This window comes from Chelon labrosus, assembly GCF_963514085.1.
Source record: "Chelon labrosus genome assembly, chromosome: 13".
In the NCBI taxonomy this organism is placed as follows: Eukaryota; Metazoa; Chordata; class Actinopteri; order Mugiliformes; family Mugilidae; genus Chelon; species Chelon labrosus.
This window is the reverse complement of record NC_140346.1, coordinates 26,927,905-26,940,498: the sequence shown is the minus strand read 5'-3', so window position 1 is coordinate 26,940,498 and position 12,594 is coordinate 26,927,905. Positions and strand designations below refer to the sequence as shown.

Here is a 12,594-nt window from a genome sequence, read left to right as displayed (position 1 = left end):
AAGTTGTTAGTATTTCAGTATCGTGTAACCATCTTCTTGCATAAACTACTTCGGCCGTTTAGCAAGCCGTTGCACCTGCGAGTCAAACACAAGGGCTTATTTAACAATGCATAAATGCCATTCGTTAATTTCCGTGAGATACGTACGTTATTCGTCACGTCGTCATTCTCGGAAACCCCACCCCTTTCTGTTTGGAGAAGACAGTCGGCCATTTTAGGTTTATCAGTCGTCATTTCACATCGCTACAGTAGGACGGAGAACGTCAGGATTCAATTTCATCATATTTCTCTTACAACTGTAGTGGAGAATTGCCTACTATGAACTGAATCTCTTCCTAAAATCAAAAACAAGTAGATCCTAGTGAAGTGACGCATAAGCCAGTAGATTCCAGTGTCGAGTTGAAATTTTTTGCACCTCAATGTAGCTAGAGGAAATGGCTGTGGAAAGCATGACTGTCCATCCAAACTCCCCAACTACCAACCACGAACACAACAGTCTCCTGACTGACGAAAGGTCGAGTAATTCTACAATCATATTTATATGAAATTATTTATTTGTCCTGTGCTTTTACACAAAAAGCCCGGGGTTTCTTTTTCTTTTTTCTGTCAGAGGGATTAAACTCGCCTTTTCTGGAAAACAAGTACAGAGGTAACGAACGCCATGTTGACACGACAACGCCAACTGGGAGGCCAAATATCACCTGGGATAACGTTATTCCCTGCATTTTATTAACGTTATCTCAACCAACGATCAATCGACTCAAGCCAACTTTGAAGGGAAAAGATGAGGTCGACACCGCTAACCAACTATACTTTTAACTGCCAAACTTAACAATTCAACGATCATAAAGCGGCGGTTAATCACTTGCCCATCGTTACGAGCGGTTAACAAATCAACGTTAGTTCTATTTATTTTGAGTACGGTGACAGCTGCTTTAACGTCGCAGGTGTAAAAATACAAGCGATCGTCTTTTTGCTAACATCGGGCCTGTTTTAGGCTAAACTAGCAACATTAGCCTGTTAGCAACTTTAGCCTGTTAGCAGCCGACTCAAACTGTTGGCAGCTACAGTGAAGCTAAGCTAACGGCTAATGTTATTTTGTTGTTGGTGATATCTAATTCACCGACGTTCTCAGCCTCGACATCGTTTAAACACATTGCGCCAACTAATATTACCAGACCGGCGTAAGATTATTTAATTAATTTATTCTATTAAATCGTCGTGAAATCCTTCTAATTGCATTCGTTCAGTTGGCGGAGGGAAGTAACTTGTCCCTCATATTAGCACTGCGCACTTCAGAAATTATCTGAAGTCTTCGTACCAAGTTATAAATTAGTAAGAAAAAATGTTGTTTTAAGGCCCCTGAACATGATTATCATCTTGTTTCTTTTATTTCCAGCAGGGCTTACACTTGAATTATCTTCATAATATTATTTTTTTTTTTAAAAGTATCGAGTAATTAGTTCCCTGTTACAGTAGCTAACGTTATAAACATGTAGTTTGTTGTTCATTGATATTTGCCTAACATGTCACTTTTATTCACAGTCGTGCCCTCACTGACTCGCCCCAAACATCCACAAAAAGTACCCCTCCAAAATGTGTAAAACGTCTGCAAAGCATCCCAGAAGTGTTTAAAGTCAAACACAAAGTTCCCTTTTCCACAGTCCCCAGTTGGCAAATTTGCTGTACCCAGTCGGCCCCATTTCCAAAACCCACAAACCCCACTAGTGTCCCGAGAGGTTAGAGGAAAAACTTTTTTTTTTTTTTTAATTTTTCTCAATGGTTTTGAATGCAAAATGTGAAGAAAACCTGTCACAGTAAGTATTCCCCATTTTAAACATGGCCCTTTGCTTCTAGTTTTTTAATTAATTAATTAATAGGTTCATTCACTGAGCTAATAATGTACCATAATGCATGGTAAATCCTTTGATTCAGTCAGCCTTAATAGAACAGATTAATCTTGTGCTCTGTTGAATTGTCAGATCTTCTCACGGCTGTCTGCTAGTAGGTTGTGCTCGGAGATTTTACAGTTTGGTGCTTTGTTAATAGATTTAAACGGAAAATATTCTGGTTGATATTCTGCACCAGGGTGGGCTTTATTGTTGTCACTGCTGCTTGTGTAGGGTTTAACCAGTAACTAATTCAGCAAAGCTTTCCTCTCCATAGATCTGTGTAGCATACATTTATGTTGGCAGACTTATTTGAACTTTTAAAGTTTGTGCTGACCCGACCTGTTAAATTTCCTGGCGGGACACAGAGATGTCATGGGTTTAGTATGTTTGCAAGTTTTTCGAAACTGGAACATAATTGGCAGCAGCTGATGTGTGTGTGTATAGTTGTCTGACAGGCCAGAGAGGCCATCGACTTCTGCCCACAGTGATCCCAGACAAACTCTATTCACAACAAGCTGCGTACACAATACAGCTAAATCCCTGTGTTATTATAGGGAGCCCCCTCCCCCACAGGACCAAAAAGGTTTAATTAAACCTGACTCTAACGAGTTTTGATTAACCTGATGGAATGTAGTACATGTCAATAGTAGAGGAGTGGTCTGGTGGTGGAGATAATACTGCTGAATTTGTGGTGTTTCGAAGCTGAAAGCTGGTGCAGAACAAATTACCTCTCAGAGTTCAGTAAAGTTTAATGAACAGAGACAAAAAGTTTACATATTCACTAGGCTTCTTGGTATCTGATAGTGAGTGATTGTTTGCTTTGCAGAGAATTACAGAGCAAAGGTGATCGAAGTAGGGCATAGCTCATCCAGGATTTAATTTTGGCTGATTTTGCAGAGTAATATTCAATAAAAACAAGCATGAAGGCAGATTATGTTGTTTGTTCTGGATTGTGCTCTTTAACAAGCAGCAGATAACTTGATTTTGTCCTGGCTTTACACTGGGACCTGTTGTAAAATGTGCTTGCAATGTATTCTGGATGACTCTAAACCTGGAATCGCCGTTCCTTACTCTGCAAAGTTATTCAGATAACTTTGAAGCGGGCCCAACCTCTGATAGAAAATCAATATAGCATTTTACCAAAGCTGTTTACTTAGAATCAGCACGGAATGAGCTAATGAGTTTCAGAAATGTCTGTAGTTTGATTTCGTGTGACTGTTCTGTTGCTCTCCCCTGAGGAAACTTGTAAACTGAGGATGTGGTGTGGTTCAGTTTATGCATACTGTGCAGCTGACAGTTTGCCAAACAGTAGATCGACTCTACTCACCACCTGCTCTGACTCAGTTCACTGTGTGCTTTATAGGACAAAACCAGTCTTTGACTAGTCAAATATGCAAGTCAGTAGCCCCAGTGAATAAGAGGAATCTTATTAAGATGCCTCTGGCCTCAGGGTCCTCTCCCAGCCTGCCACAAACCGCACTTGTCGGTCTGCTTTAGATGTTACTCAAATAGGGATTAAAACTTTGTTTCTTCACTGTGCCTTAAAATATACCCCAATGATCAGTCGAATTGTGGCAAGCATATATGTTTTGGTAGTTTGTGTATGGTGTATTGCTTGGATTAAACTGGCACCTATTCTCAGAGGTAGTGTAGAACCGGATGATATATTTTACAGCGTGTATTCAGAAATTATATTTCGGTTGTGCTTGGAGTTTTAGTGCAGCCATCTCTTGTGTAGGTTTTAATGTTGATTAGACAGTTTTGTCTGATTCTTAAAGCCATTGTTGGTTTTTTCTACATATGTCTTTTGAGGGTATGCATACGTGAAGCGGTGGCACCTTTGCAAAAGCTTTTTAAAAGTGGTTTAAACAGTCAAACATCTGTGAGTATTATGATGATAATATGTACACCTCGTTAATAAACACGGTAAAGTCAGAGATGCACAAACACAGTCTTTTACGCCCACAACGTGAATCACCTATTATAGTACACGAACATAAAACCCGGTTAACGTTTGTCTTTCCAACTGCGTGTCAAGTGCTCTCTCAAAGTACATCATACACAACCTTGTAGCACTGTGTGAGGAATCTGCAGCTACAAGCTCAATTTCAAGGGCCTTAAACCATTGATATTTCTGTTAGTGTGTAATTAGAATAAATTAATTATAAGCTATATTCCCTATTTATATATTTAAAACGCGCTGTTATTTTGCAAAATGATTAAAAAATTTCTTCACTATTTTAAATTGCGGTAAATTCAACCACGCCTCTGTACTTGTTTTCCCTTTGATGTATTTGCAGTTGCATATACTGTTTATATACATTTACACAATTTTTGAGTTTATCACATTGGTTTGTATAATTTAATTACACTTCAGATGTATGTCCTAAAATTTTAAAATCAGCCCGAGCCATGACAAATCAGGAGATGAGATTCGTAACTCTGTGTGCATTACTTTCATGTACAGGCCAGAAGAGGGAGAGCTGGAGGAGGGTGAACTGGAAGATGACGGGGGAGAAATAGATGAGGAGGAAGTGGGTGGAAGTGTGTCTGCAGCAGCAGTAGGAGGTGGAGATGGAGGTGATGAAGCAGGCGGAGGAGGTGAAGCAGGAGGGGAAGGGGCAGTGGAGAGGCCTCGGCGAAGTAAGGAGCACCACGGCAGCAGCGGATCGGACGATGAGCGATCCCACCGTCGCAAGAGGAAGCGGAAGAAAGAGAGGGAGAGGGAACGGGAGAAGAGGAGGGCCAAGAAGAAACGCAAATCAAAACATAAAGTAAGAATTCTGGCAACAGCCTTCTGTGTTTATCTAGAGAATATTGCCTTTGTTCTGTCTCTTTGTCTTATGTTCGGCCTTCTCTCTCCCTCTCAGCGTCATGCATCCTCTGATGATGACCACTCGGACTTCAGTGATGACTCTGACTACAGTCCCAGTGAGAAGAGGAAGTACAGAGAGTACAGTCCACAGTATCCCCCCGCTGTGAGTCTGAGAAGCAAACATTCCTCACACCTCTTAACAGTTGTGTCTAACTCATTTGTTTTTATGAAAATCAAGTATCTCAGCATCTTTAATTTGTTGATTCTTGACCCTTCTCTAGTCTCACGGGCCTTATGGCGGCTCAAAGAAGGCCAGTTACATGAAGATGGAAAAACAGGGCTATGGAGGCTATGATGACTATGAAGAGGACAACTATGAAGGAGAGGAAGAAGAAGACATGGTGGATGAAGACTATGATGACTTCACCAAGGAGCTCAACCAGTATCGCAAGGCCAAGGAGGGAGGAGGAGGCCGCGGGGGGCGAGGTAATATGCGAAATATTTGTTCAGATGAAGTTTGACTGAAACAGAGGATACAATTCCTCGGCTAGGATATGTTGGATGGCAGAATTTATTTTAAGATCTGATGTATGTGTATGTTATAAAAATTAACTTAGCAGGATCCCCAAGCAGTGTGGCACTGTGTTAAAAAAAGCTTGGTTGCAGTTCATCATGTCCCTGCTGTTGTACTTGTCGCACAGTTCACATTTTTATTTGCACAGTTGTGGACACACAATAGAGCTTATTTGCCAAATGTTCTCTAATCAATTCAAATTCCACAGATAAGTTAGTGACTGTTAGTCTCTCCAGCCGCTGTGGTTTACTCTAGTTTCATATCTCTCTTTTTATTTTTCCTCTGGGTGGCTGCAGGGGGCAGAGGTCGCATGAAGAACCAGAGAGGCCGTGGGGGAATGAGAGGAGGGAGGAGGGGGCGAGGAGGAGGCAGAGGGAGAGGAGGACGAGGTGGAGGTGGAGGAGGAGGTGGAGGAGGAGGAGGAGGAGGAGGAGGAGGAAAGATGGGAGGTGACGATGATGGAGACGGCTACGGAGAGGAGATGGAGGTGAGGTTTTAGAGCTCCCAATGAACACCATTGTCTATTTAGCTGGATTAAAGTCTAGAGGACGAACTGTTGCTCTCTTTTAGTTGCTGTATTTTGTTTATTTACTCAGTTTTTAATAAGATTCTTCACATGGAATCATTCCAGTAAACGAATACCATTCTTTTCAAAAGACAAACATGGATTATTCCCATTAGCTCCTCTGCACTGACTGAGTGATTATTTTCCTATTAATGGAATAAATACTCTAAATAAACTTATCCAGTTCTTGGCCCATCGCCTAGTCCTATAACTGCTGTCCTATATCCCAAATTAAACCAAATCAAGGGTACAGATTTTACTTCAGACACGTTATTAATTTAAAGATGTTAACAGTAATTAGAGGCAGAAATCAGCTTAATAAATTGCTTTACGTTTTGTTCTGAGCTGATGCCGAAGGTGACTAAGAGACTGTCCTTACAGTACGGAGATGACGACTATGACAACATGGGGGAGGACGACTACGACGACTACTCAAAAGAGCTCAACCAGTACAAGAAGTCCAAAGACAGAGGAAGAGGTTTGTGTGTTTTCTCATCTCTGTTTTCCGTGAATAAATATCTGAGAAGTTTGTTTACTTGCAGAGCTGCTGTTCCACTCTTGACAACTATCTGCATTGCCAATAAATTCACTCACGCTGTTTATTCATTTCTGATCCAGGAGGTAGAGGTGGCCGCGGTCGAGGCAGAGGTAAAGGAGGGCGGGGGATGATCAGAGGATTAAAGGGTCGAAACCGAGGGAGAGGAAGAGGGGACATGGGGAATGATGACGACAACAACGGAGACATGGACAATGGGGTAAAACTTTTCTTTCATTTTTTTTTTTTTTTATCAGATCAGTTTGAAGTGACTTTGAAACACCTTGGACAAACTGACGTGACTTAATGCTCATGTGTGTATTTGCTGTTTGCTGTGTGTGTTTAATTCAGGACGGGGATGGACCAGGACCAGGACCAGGGAGAAGGAATCAGAACGAAAAGCACCAGGACAAGAAAGGAAAGGCCATCTGCAAGTACTACATTGAGGGGAGATGCACCTGGGTACGATGGCACAAATGTCTGCAATTTTAGTTTTAATGGTTTACACAAAGTGATATCAACAAGGCCTCATTCTGCTCAGCACACTAGCTCCACTGGAACCAGCGTAAACTTATACTATAAACTTTTTTTAAACCACCAGGGGGACCACTGCAACTTCAGCCACGACATTGAGCTGCCAAAGAAGAAGGAGCTGTGCAAGTTCTACATCACTGGATTCTGCGCCCGGGCCGACCACTGCCCTTACATGCATGATATCCTTTACTGTTTACCACATGGAGAGCCTCTTAGTTAGGACGATTATTCTGGGATGGGGATGAGGACCTGTTTGTTTCTGTAAATGTGTATACAACTGGCTAGAGATAATTAAATTATGAACTCTTTATCGGTATGAAGACAAGTTTAATTCTTCATGAAGGTTTTTCCTTGACTCCCGTTATACGTGAATTCCCTTGTAAGCTGTTCCACACCACAGGGAACTGTGTCAATGGTGACGAGTGTATGTTCTCCCACGAAGACCTCAATGATGACACCCAAGAACTGCTCAACAAGGTGAGATCTTTGACTGTTATATTTTGTGTGAACCCGGGAGACATTTAAAAGTTCTGCAGGAATATAAATGTTTAATTAACAGTTTGTTTTTTTTAAGAAGAAGCTGAGTTTTTTTTTTTCATGTAACATTTTGTAGATGCTGGCAGAGGATGCAGAGGCTGGAGCTGAGGATGAGAAGGAGGTGGAGGAGCTGAAGAAGCAGGGAATTAACCCTCTTCCTAAACCCCCTCCTGGAGTCGGCCTCCTCCCCACCCCTCCACGGCCTGTTCCTGTAGACCCCAACACGGGGCCTGGGGATTTTGGTGGGCCTGTGACTGGTGACTTTGGGGGTCCTCCTACAGGTCCTAATCAGATGCCTATTTCTGGCAAAATTCCCCCTGGACCAGGACCACTGCCTGGCCCACCCCCCTGTGTCGGTCCACCTGTCCATGGTCCTGATGGTAGTCCCTTCCAAGGCGGACCCCCAAATCCCACTGGCCCTCCTCCCCACATGGGTCCTCCACCACCTGTTGGAGGAGGGGGAGGTGGCATGGGGAAGAAGATCCCCTCGTTGTTTGAGATTAAAGTTCAGCCGACAGGACAGCTGGCTCAGAAACTGGCTGTCAGGTGAGAAACCAGAAAACAAATCCCCACATAAATGTAGCTCTCAGTCCAGATGAGATCAAATAAAATTATAGTATGTTAGACGTTCGTTGTGTTGTTCAGATGTTGAATATTTGCACCCACAGGTAGCTCCAAACATTTGTTAGATTGCTCTCAGTATGGCAGCTCATTTTATCATGTTATCCAAAAACTATATTTTATTTATCCCAGCTACATAGACAAGATTTAGGCCACATACCCCAATTTAATTTTCCTAGAGACACAACTAATGTAGCAGATACAGAAATGAATCCTAAATCCCACTCTCCCTTTTATATCAGAACGCAGACTCCCACCCAGGGCACCCAGGGTCAAACTGCAGCACCTGGACCCCAAGGGCCACCAGGTGCCCCCCCTACCCGCTTCCCTGGCCCTCCAGGCATGATGTCCCCTGACATGCAGAACATGGGCCCAAACCTTGGGATGAACCAGGGCCCCCCCAACATGGGCCCTGGTGGACCACCCATGATGGGAGGATTTTCGTCTGGTGACGGCCCTCCACACGGAGGTCCCATGCCTCCAGGTCCGCCGCAGGGTGGAGGAAACTTCTTCAACAACTTCTACAATCAGCAGGAGGGCATGAAGATGGAGGGAGTGGTGCAAGAAGGTGAGTGGGAGTTTCAGGTTCAGTTAAATCAAAACTAAACTCCGGCTCACTGTAGGAGATTTATACTAATGAGTGTACTCGGTCTTTTTGCTCAGGTGACAACTACCAGGGTTTCTCTGGCATGGACGAGAGAGGTGGAGCAGGGAAATTTGGTAATCAGTCTGGCGGCCAGGAAGGCTCTGCTAATGGAGCCTCAGCCAGTCAGGGAGGGATTTCTGTGCCCGACTTTCTGCCTCCAGCGCAGCGCGTCCTTTTCATGAGGATCCAACAGAAACAACAGGAGGAAGAGGAAAGAGCTCGTAGGATGGCCGAGGGAGGAACAGAAAAGAATAAAGACACTGAAGGTAGAGGAAAAGCATCTGTGACTGCCTGTGTATAATACTTGTTGTCTTTGTCTTGTGAATTTTACACATTCGTCTCGAAAACTATATGTTGAATGTGTAATCTCTAGTAAAGACTGTAGATTTAAGATGAACATTCAACGTAGTAGACCAGCTTTCATGTTACATGTTGTTAAAAGATTCATTATTCCTTACAGTGGATCTGCAGAATTTGACAGAACCTTATATCTTCATTCTCTGTACGATCCGCTTTTTTCTTTCCACATATGATCACAGCTCTTTTACCCACTCTGTCATCTGTACATAGAGTATTTTTGCTGGACTGGCACGCATCTCTGAAGGATGAAATTCACCTGTGAACATTAATTTATTCTGTTACTTGGTGCACATACAATATATCAGAATCTCTTGGTTTGTACAGTATGACATTGATTTCATTTGAAGGTTTTATTCTTTCAGCTGATTAATTTTTCAACAAAAATTAAAAAATATATATAAATATGACTTTCAGCGTTAATCAAATGTCAAATGTCTTTCATCAGGCGACTCAGGGAACTGGTACTCCAGTGAGGATGAGGATGGTGGTGGCAGTGTGACCTCCATCTTGAAGACCCTCCGTCAGCAGACTCAGCCTTCTCAGAAATCAGACGGCCTTCCGAGTGACCCTCGTCTTCAAAAGGCTTCTCCTGCCAACCCTCCTCCTCGTCCAGCAGACCCCCGCTTGGCTCGGGACCCGCGCCTGGCACGTGCTGAGTCGAGTCAAATTTCTGACCCCACCCACTCGATGCCGGCTCCATCTTCTTCTGGACCACCTGCTGACCCCAGATTAGCCAGACTTGCTGCTGCCTCATCCGGATCCTCCTCCCACTCGCCTCCTGCTCCTAAGCCAGAAATTCCTCTGGTCTACAAGCCCCCGCCCCTAACAACCCCAGCAGCAGATGAGGAGGAGACGGAGCGGGTTTTACGGGACAAGCCTGTGCCTATCCCTCTGGACCCACTCATGGGTATGGCACTGAGAGACCCACGCTCCCAGCTCCAGCAGTTCAGCCATATCAAGAAAGATATTCTTCTCCACATGCCGGCCTTCTACAAAACGATCACCTGGTCGCCTGAAGATCTCCTTCCGCTCCCAATCCCCAAGCAGGACCTCCTTCCACTCCCACCAGGCATCCCTCCTGTGTCCTCCCTTGACCCACGTCTGTCCCGCGCTCAACAGCAGCTCCACACATCACTGCCTCACTCACAACCTCCTCCCATACAGCCTCCTCCCGCCTCAGAACCCCCAGCTCCTTCCTCCTCTGCCTCCTCCCTACCAGACTTTGAGCTGCTGTCTCGTATCTTGAAGACTGTGAATTCCAGCGCATCCCAGAGCCCCTCCCCTCCTCTGTTACCCCCACCTGCCGTCCCTATGTCGCAACCTCCCCCCTTGACTCCTGCACCTGTAGAAAAGCCCATTGACCCCCGTATGGCTCGTAAAGACCCCCGTCTCCAGCCACAGAAATCAGCACTGAAGCAGCCATCAGATCCCGTGCCCCCTCCTCTTCCCTCTACATCTTCGGCAACCGCAGCCAGCTCCTCCCCACCTTCCATCGCCCCGTATGACCCCAGGCTGCTTTCCTCAGGAGGAGCAGGGCGCGGTGTGGGGACAGGGGCACCAGGGGGAGCCAGTGTGCTGAGCAGCATCAGTCTATATGACCCTCGGACTAACAAACCAGGCAGCCCTGGTACTAGTAGCGGCTCTAACAACTCCCCCAACTCAGTCAGCACAGATTCCAAACCTAGTGACGCCACAACAAGTAAACCCAAGTCCAAGGAACCCCTGTTTGTTCGGAAGTCTGCATTGGACCAACCAGAGCCAGAGAAAAGTGTAGAGCAAGGGACCGATCGATACAACAGCTACAACAGGCCCCGGCCCAAGCCTGCCCCTTCACCTAACTCCACGGCCCAGGGCGGGCCTGCTGTAGCTGGGGGTGCCGCAGCTGGAGGTCAGGGCGCTCCTGGAGCCACAGCAGAACAGGGGCCTGCAGGTGTCCACAACCTGCCGGTGTCCACGCTGTTTGGTGTAGTAAAGCAGGCCGCCAAGCCTGGCGGGACAAGTAGCCCCTTTGGAGGAAACAGCCCTGCTCAGACTGACCAGGCTACCACAGAGCAGGACAACGCCTCTCTGAAGGATGTTTTCAAAGGCTTCGACCCCACGGCCTCACCCTTCTGTCAGTGACCTCGAACCCAGAACCACAAAGTTCAAGACGTGGTTGGGCGTCGGATTGTTTTAACATTTATTTGGACACTGAACTTATCAGTGAAAAGAGACGAGAAAAACGCACTGCAGCAACTGCCTGTGAGACTGATGAAGACAAAGTTTTGTGAACAAATTGACTTAACACATATTTCATACACACACACACACACACACACACACACACACACACACACACACACACACACTCTCTCTCTCTTAACCACAGCGTTGCAGACTCAGATTCTATAAAAAGACTCTCGGGTAACGGGAAGGGTTTAAAGTTAAATCTCTATTTTAAACAAACTTATTGATGTATAAATAGATGTATTCTCTTCATCTCAGTGCTTAGTGAAAACAGTTATTCAGACGGCAACAAAAACACATTTATATGGAAAGAACATTTTAGCTTCACATCTTTTTTCATTCTCTTTTCATTTCAGTTCCTCAGCTCTTTTCATTTTAATTGTGTCAACTGTTTGATGTGTTCGTATATATTTTTTTTGGGGCAGTTACAGTTGGTTCCCGGTAACGGATGAGAACATGGGTTTCTTTCTTTTTCTTTTTTTTGTTTTCAAACTAAATATTTCTTATTTGTGATGTTTCTGTGACTAAATCAACAGCACTAAGACCCGTCATAAACCAACTGCCCTCTATATCACCTGTCTTCTGTATTTCCTTTATAAACCGTTTAGCTTTCTCACACAGAGGCGTATGTTCTCTTCATGTTTTCTGCAGAGAGAAATATATAAACTTAAATCTATATTCTGCTTGATTTGTTTTTTAGTATTTATTTTTCTACTTCTTTGCACTGTCAGATGGTGTTCTCTGAGGCTTGTATAAATATTTTTAATGTCTGTTGCTCCTCCAGCTGTTCATTTACACTTTCATGTCAGGTATTTTAGCTCGTAACCCAAACGGTGCCGTTACAGGAAGTGACCTGTGACCTTTCAGCGCCGTCACCATAACCACTACGCCCCTGCTGTTCCCTCCCCCAAACCCCATTACACAATTTTTGCCTTTAGCAGTCCTGTTGCTACACGGAGAAAACACTCAAGTGAACATTTACTTTTATCATTTTGTGAAACCGGAGAGCATCTAGCTCATTAATGGAAGTGGAAGTTAGCTGCTCAGTCAGATCACATCCCACTCAGGTGGTCCATTCTTGGTGCCTGTTGGTTATATATAGAGTCATTAGTGTTGCAGGAACAGCTTAGGTTGGCTAATACTTCAATCTTTTCATCTAGATGTTAGCTTTTGTAGTTGGCTTTGTAGTTATTTTGTTTTATTAATTTGTTAAGTATGGAAAGAGGCAGAAATCCTGCAGATTTCTGAGAGCAGCATCATTCTCGAAGCTTTTGCCTCAAGTGGTTGGTG

The 12,594-nt window shown here is 44.3% G+C and overlaps 1 protein-coding gene across 2 annotated transcripts; it reads left to right on the top strand.

Annotated features, from left to right (window-relative positions):
* The first annotated feature begins 104 nt into the window (after window positions 1-104).
* Window positions 105-11,987, top strand: zc3h4 (zinc finger CCCH-type containing 4). Of its 2 annotated transcripts, none has more exons than XM_084558647.1 (14): window positions 105-513; window positions 4,359-4,665; window positions 4,762-4,869; window positions 4,988-5,192; window positions 5,577-5,767; window positions 6,227-6,323; window positions 6,464-6,600; window positions 6,732-6,842; window positions 6,982-7,093; window positions 7,282-7,391; window positions 7,528-7,997; window positions 8,315-8,640; window positions 8,736-8,984; window positions 9,524-11,987. In XM_084558647.1, exons 1-14 carry the CDS (start codon window positions 434-436, stop codon window positions 11,197-11,199), a joined length of 4,179 nt encoding a protein of 1,392 aa, XP_084414773.1. In that variant the 5' UTR covers window positions 105-433; the 3' UTR covers window positions 11,200-11,987. The 2 variants fall into 2 exon arrangements, with proteins under 2 accessions (XP_084414773.1, XP_084414774.1); XM_084558648.1 differs by having other exon boundaries at window positions 105-1,816.
* The last annotated feature ends 607 nt before the right edge of the window (window positions 11,988-12,594 follow it).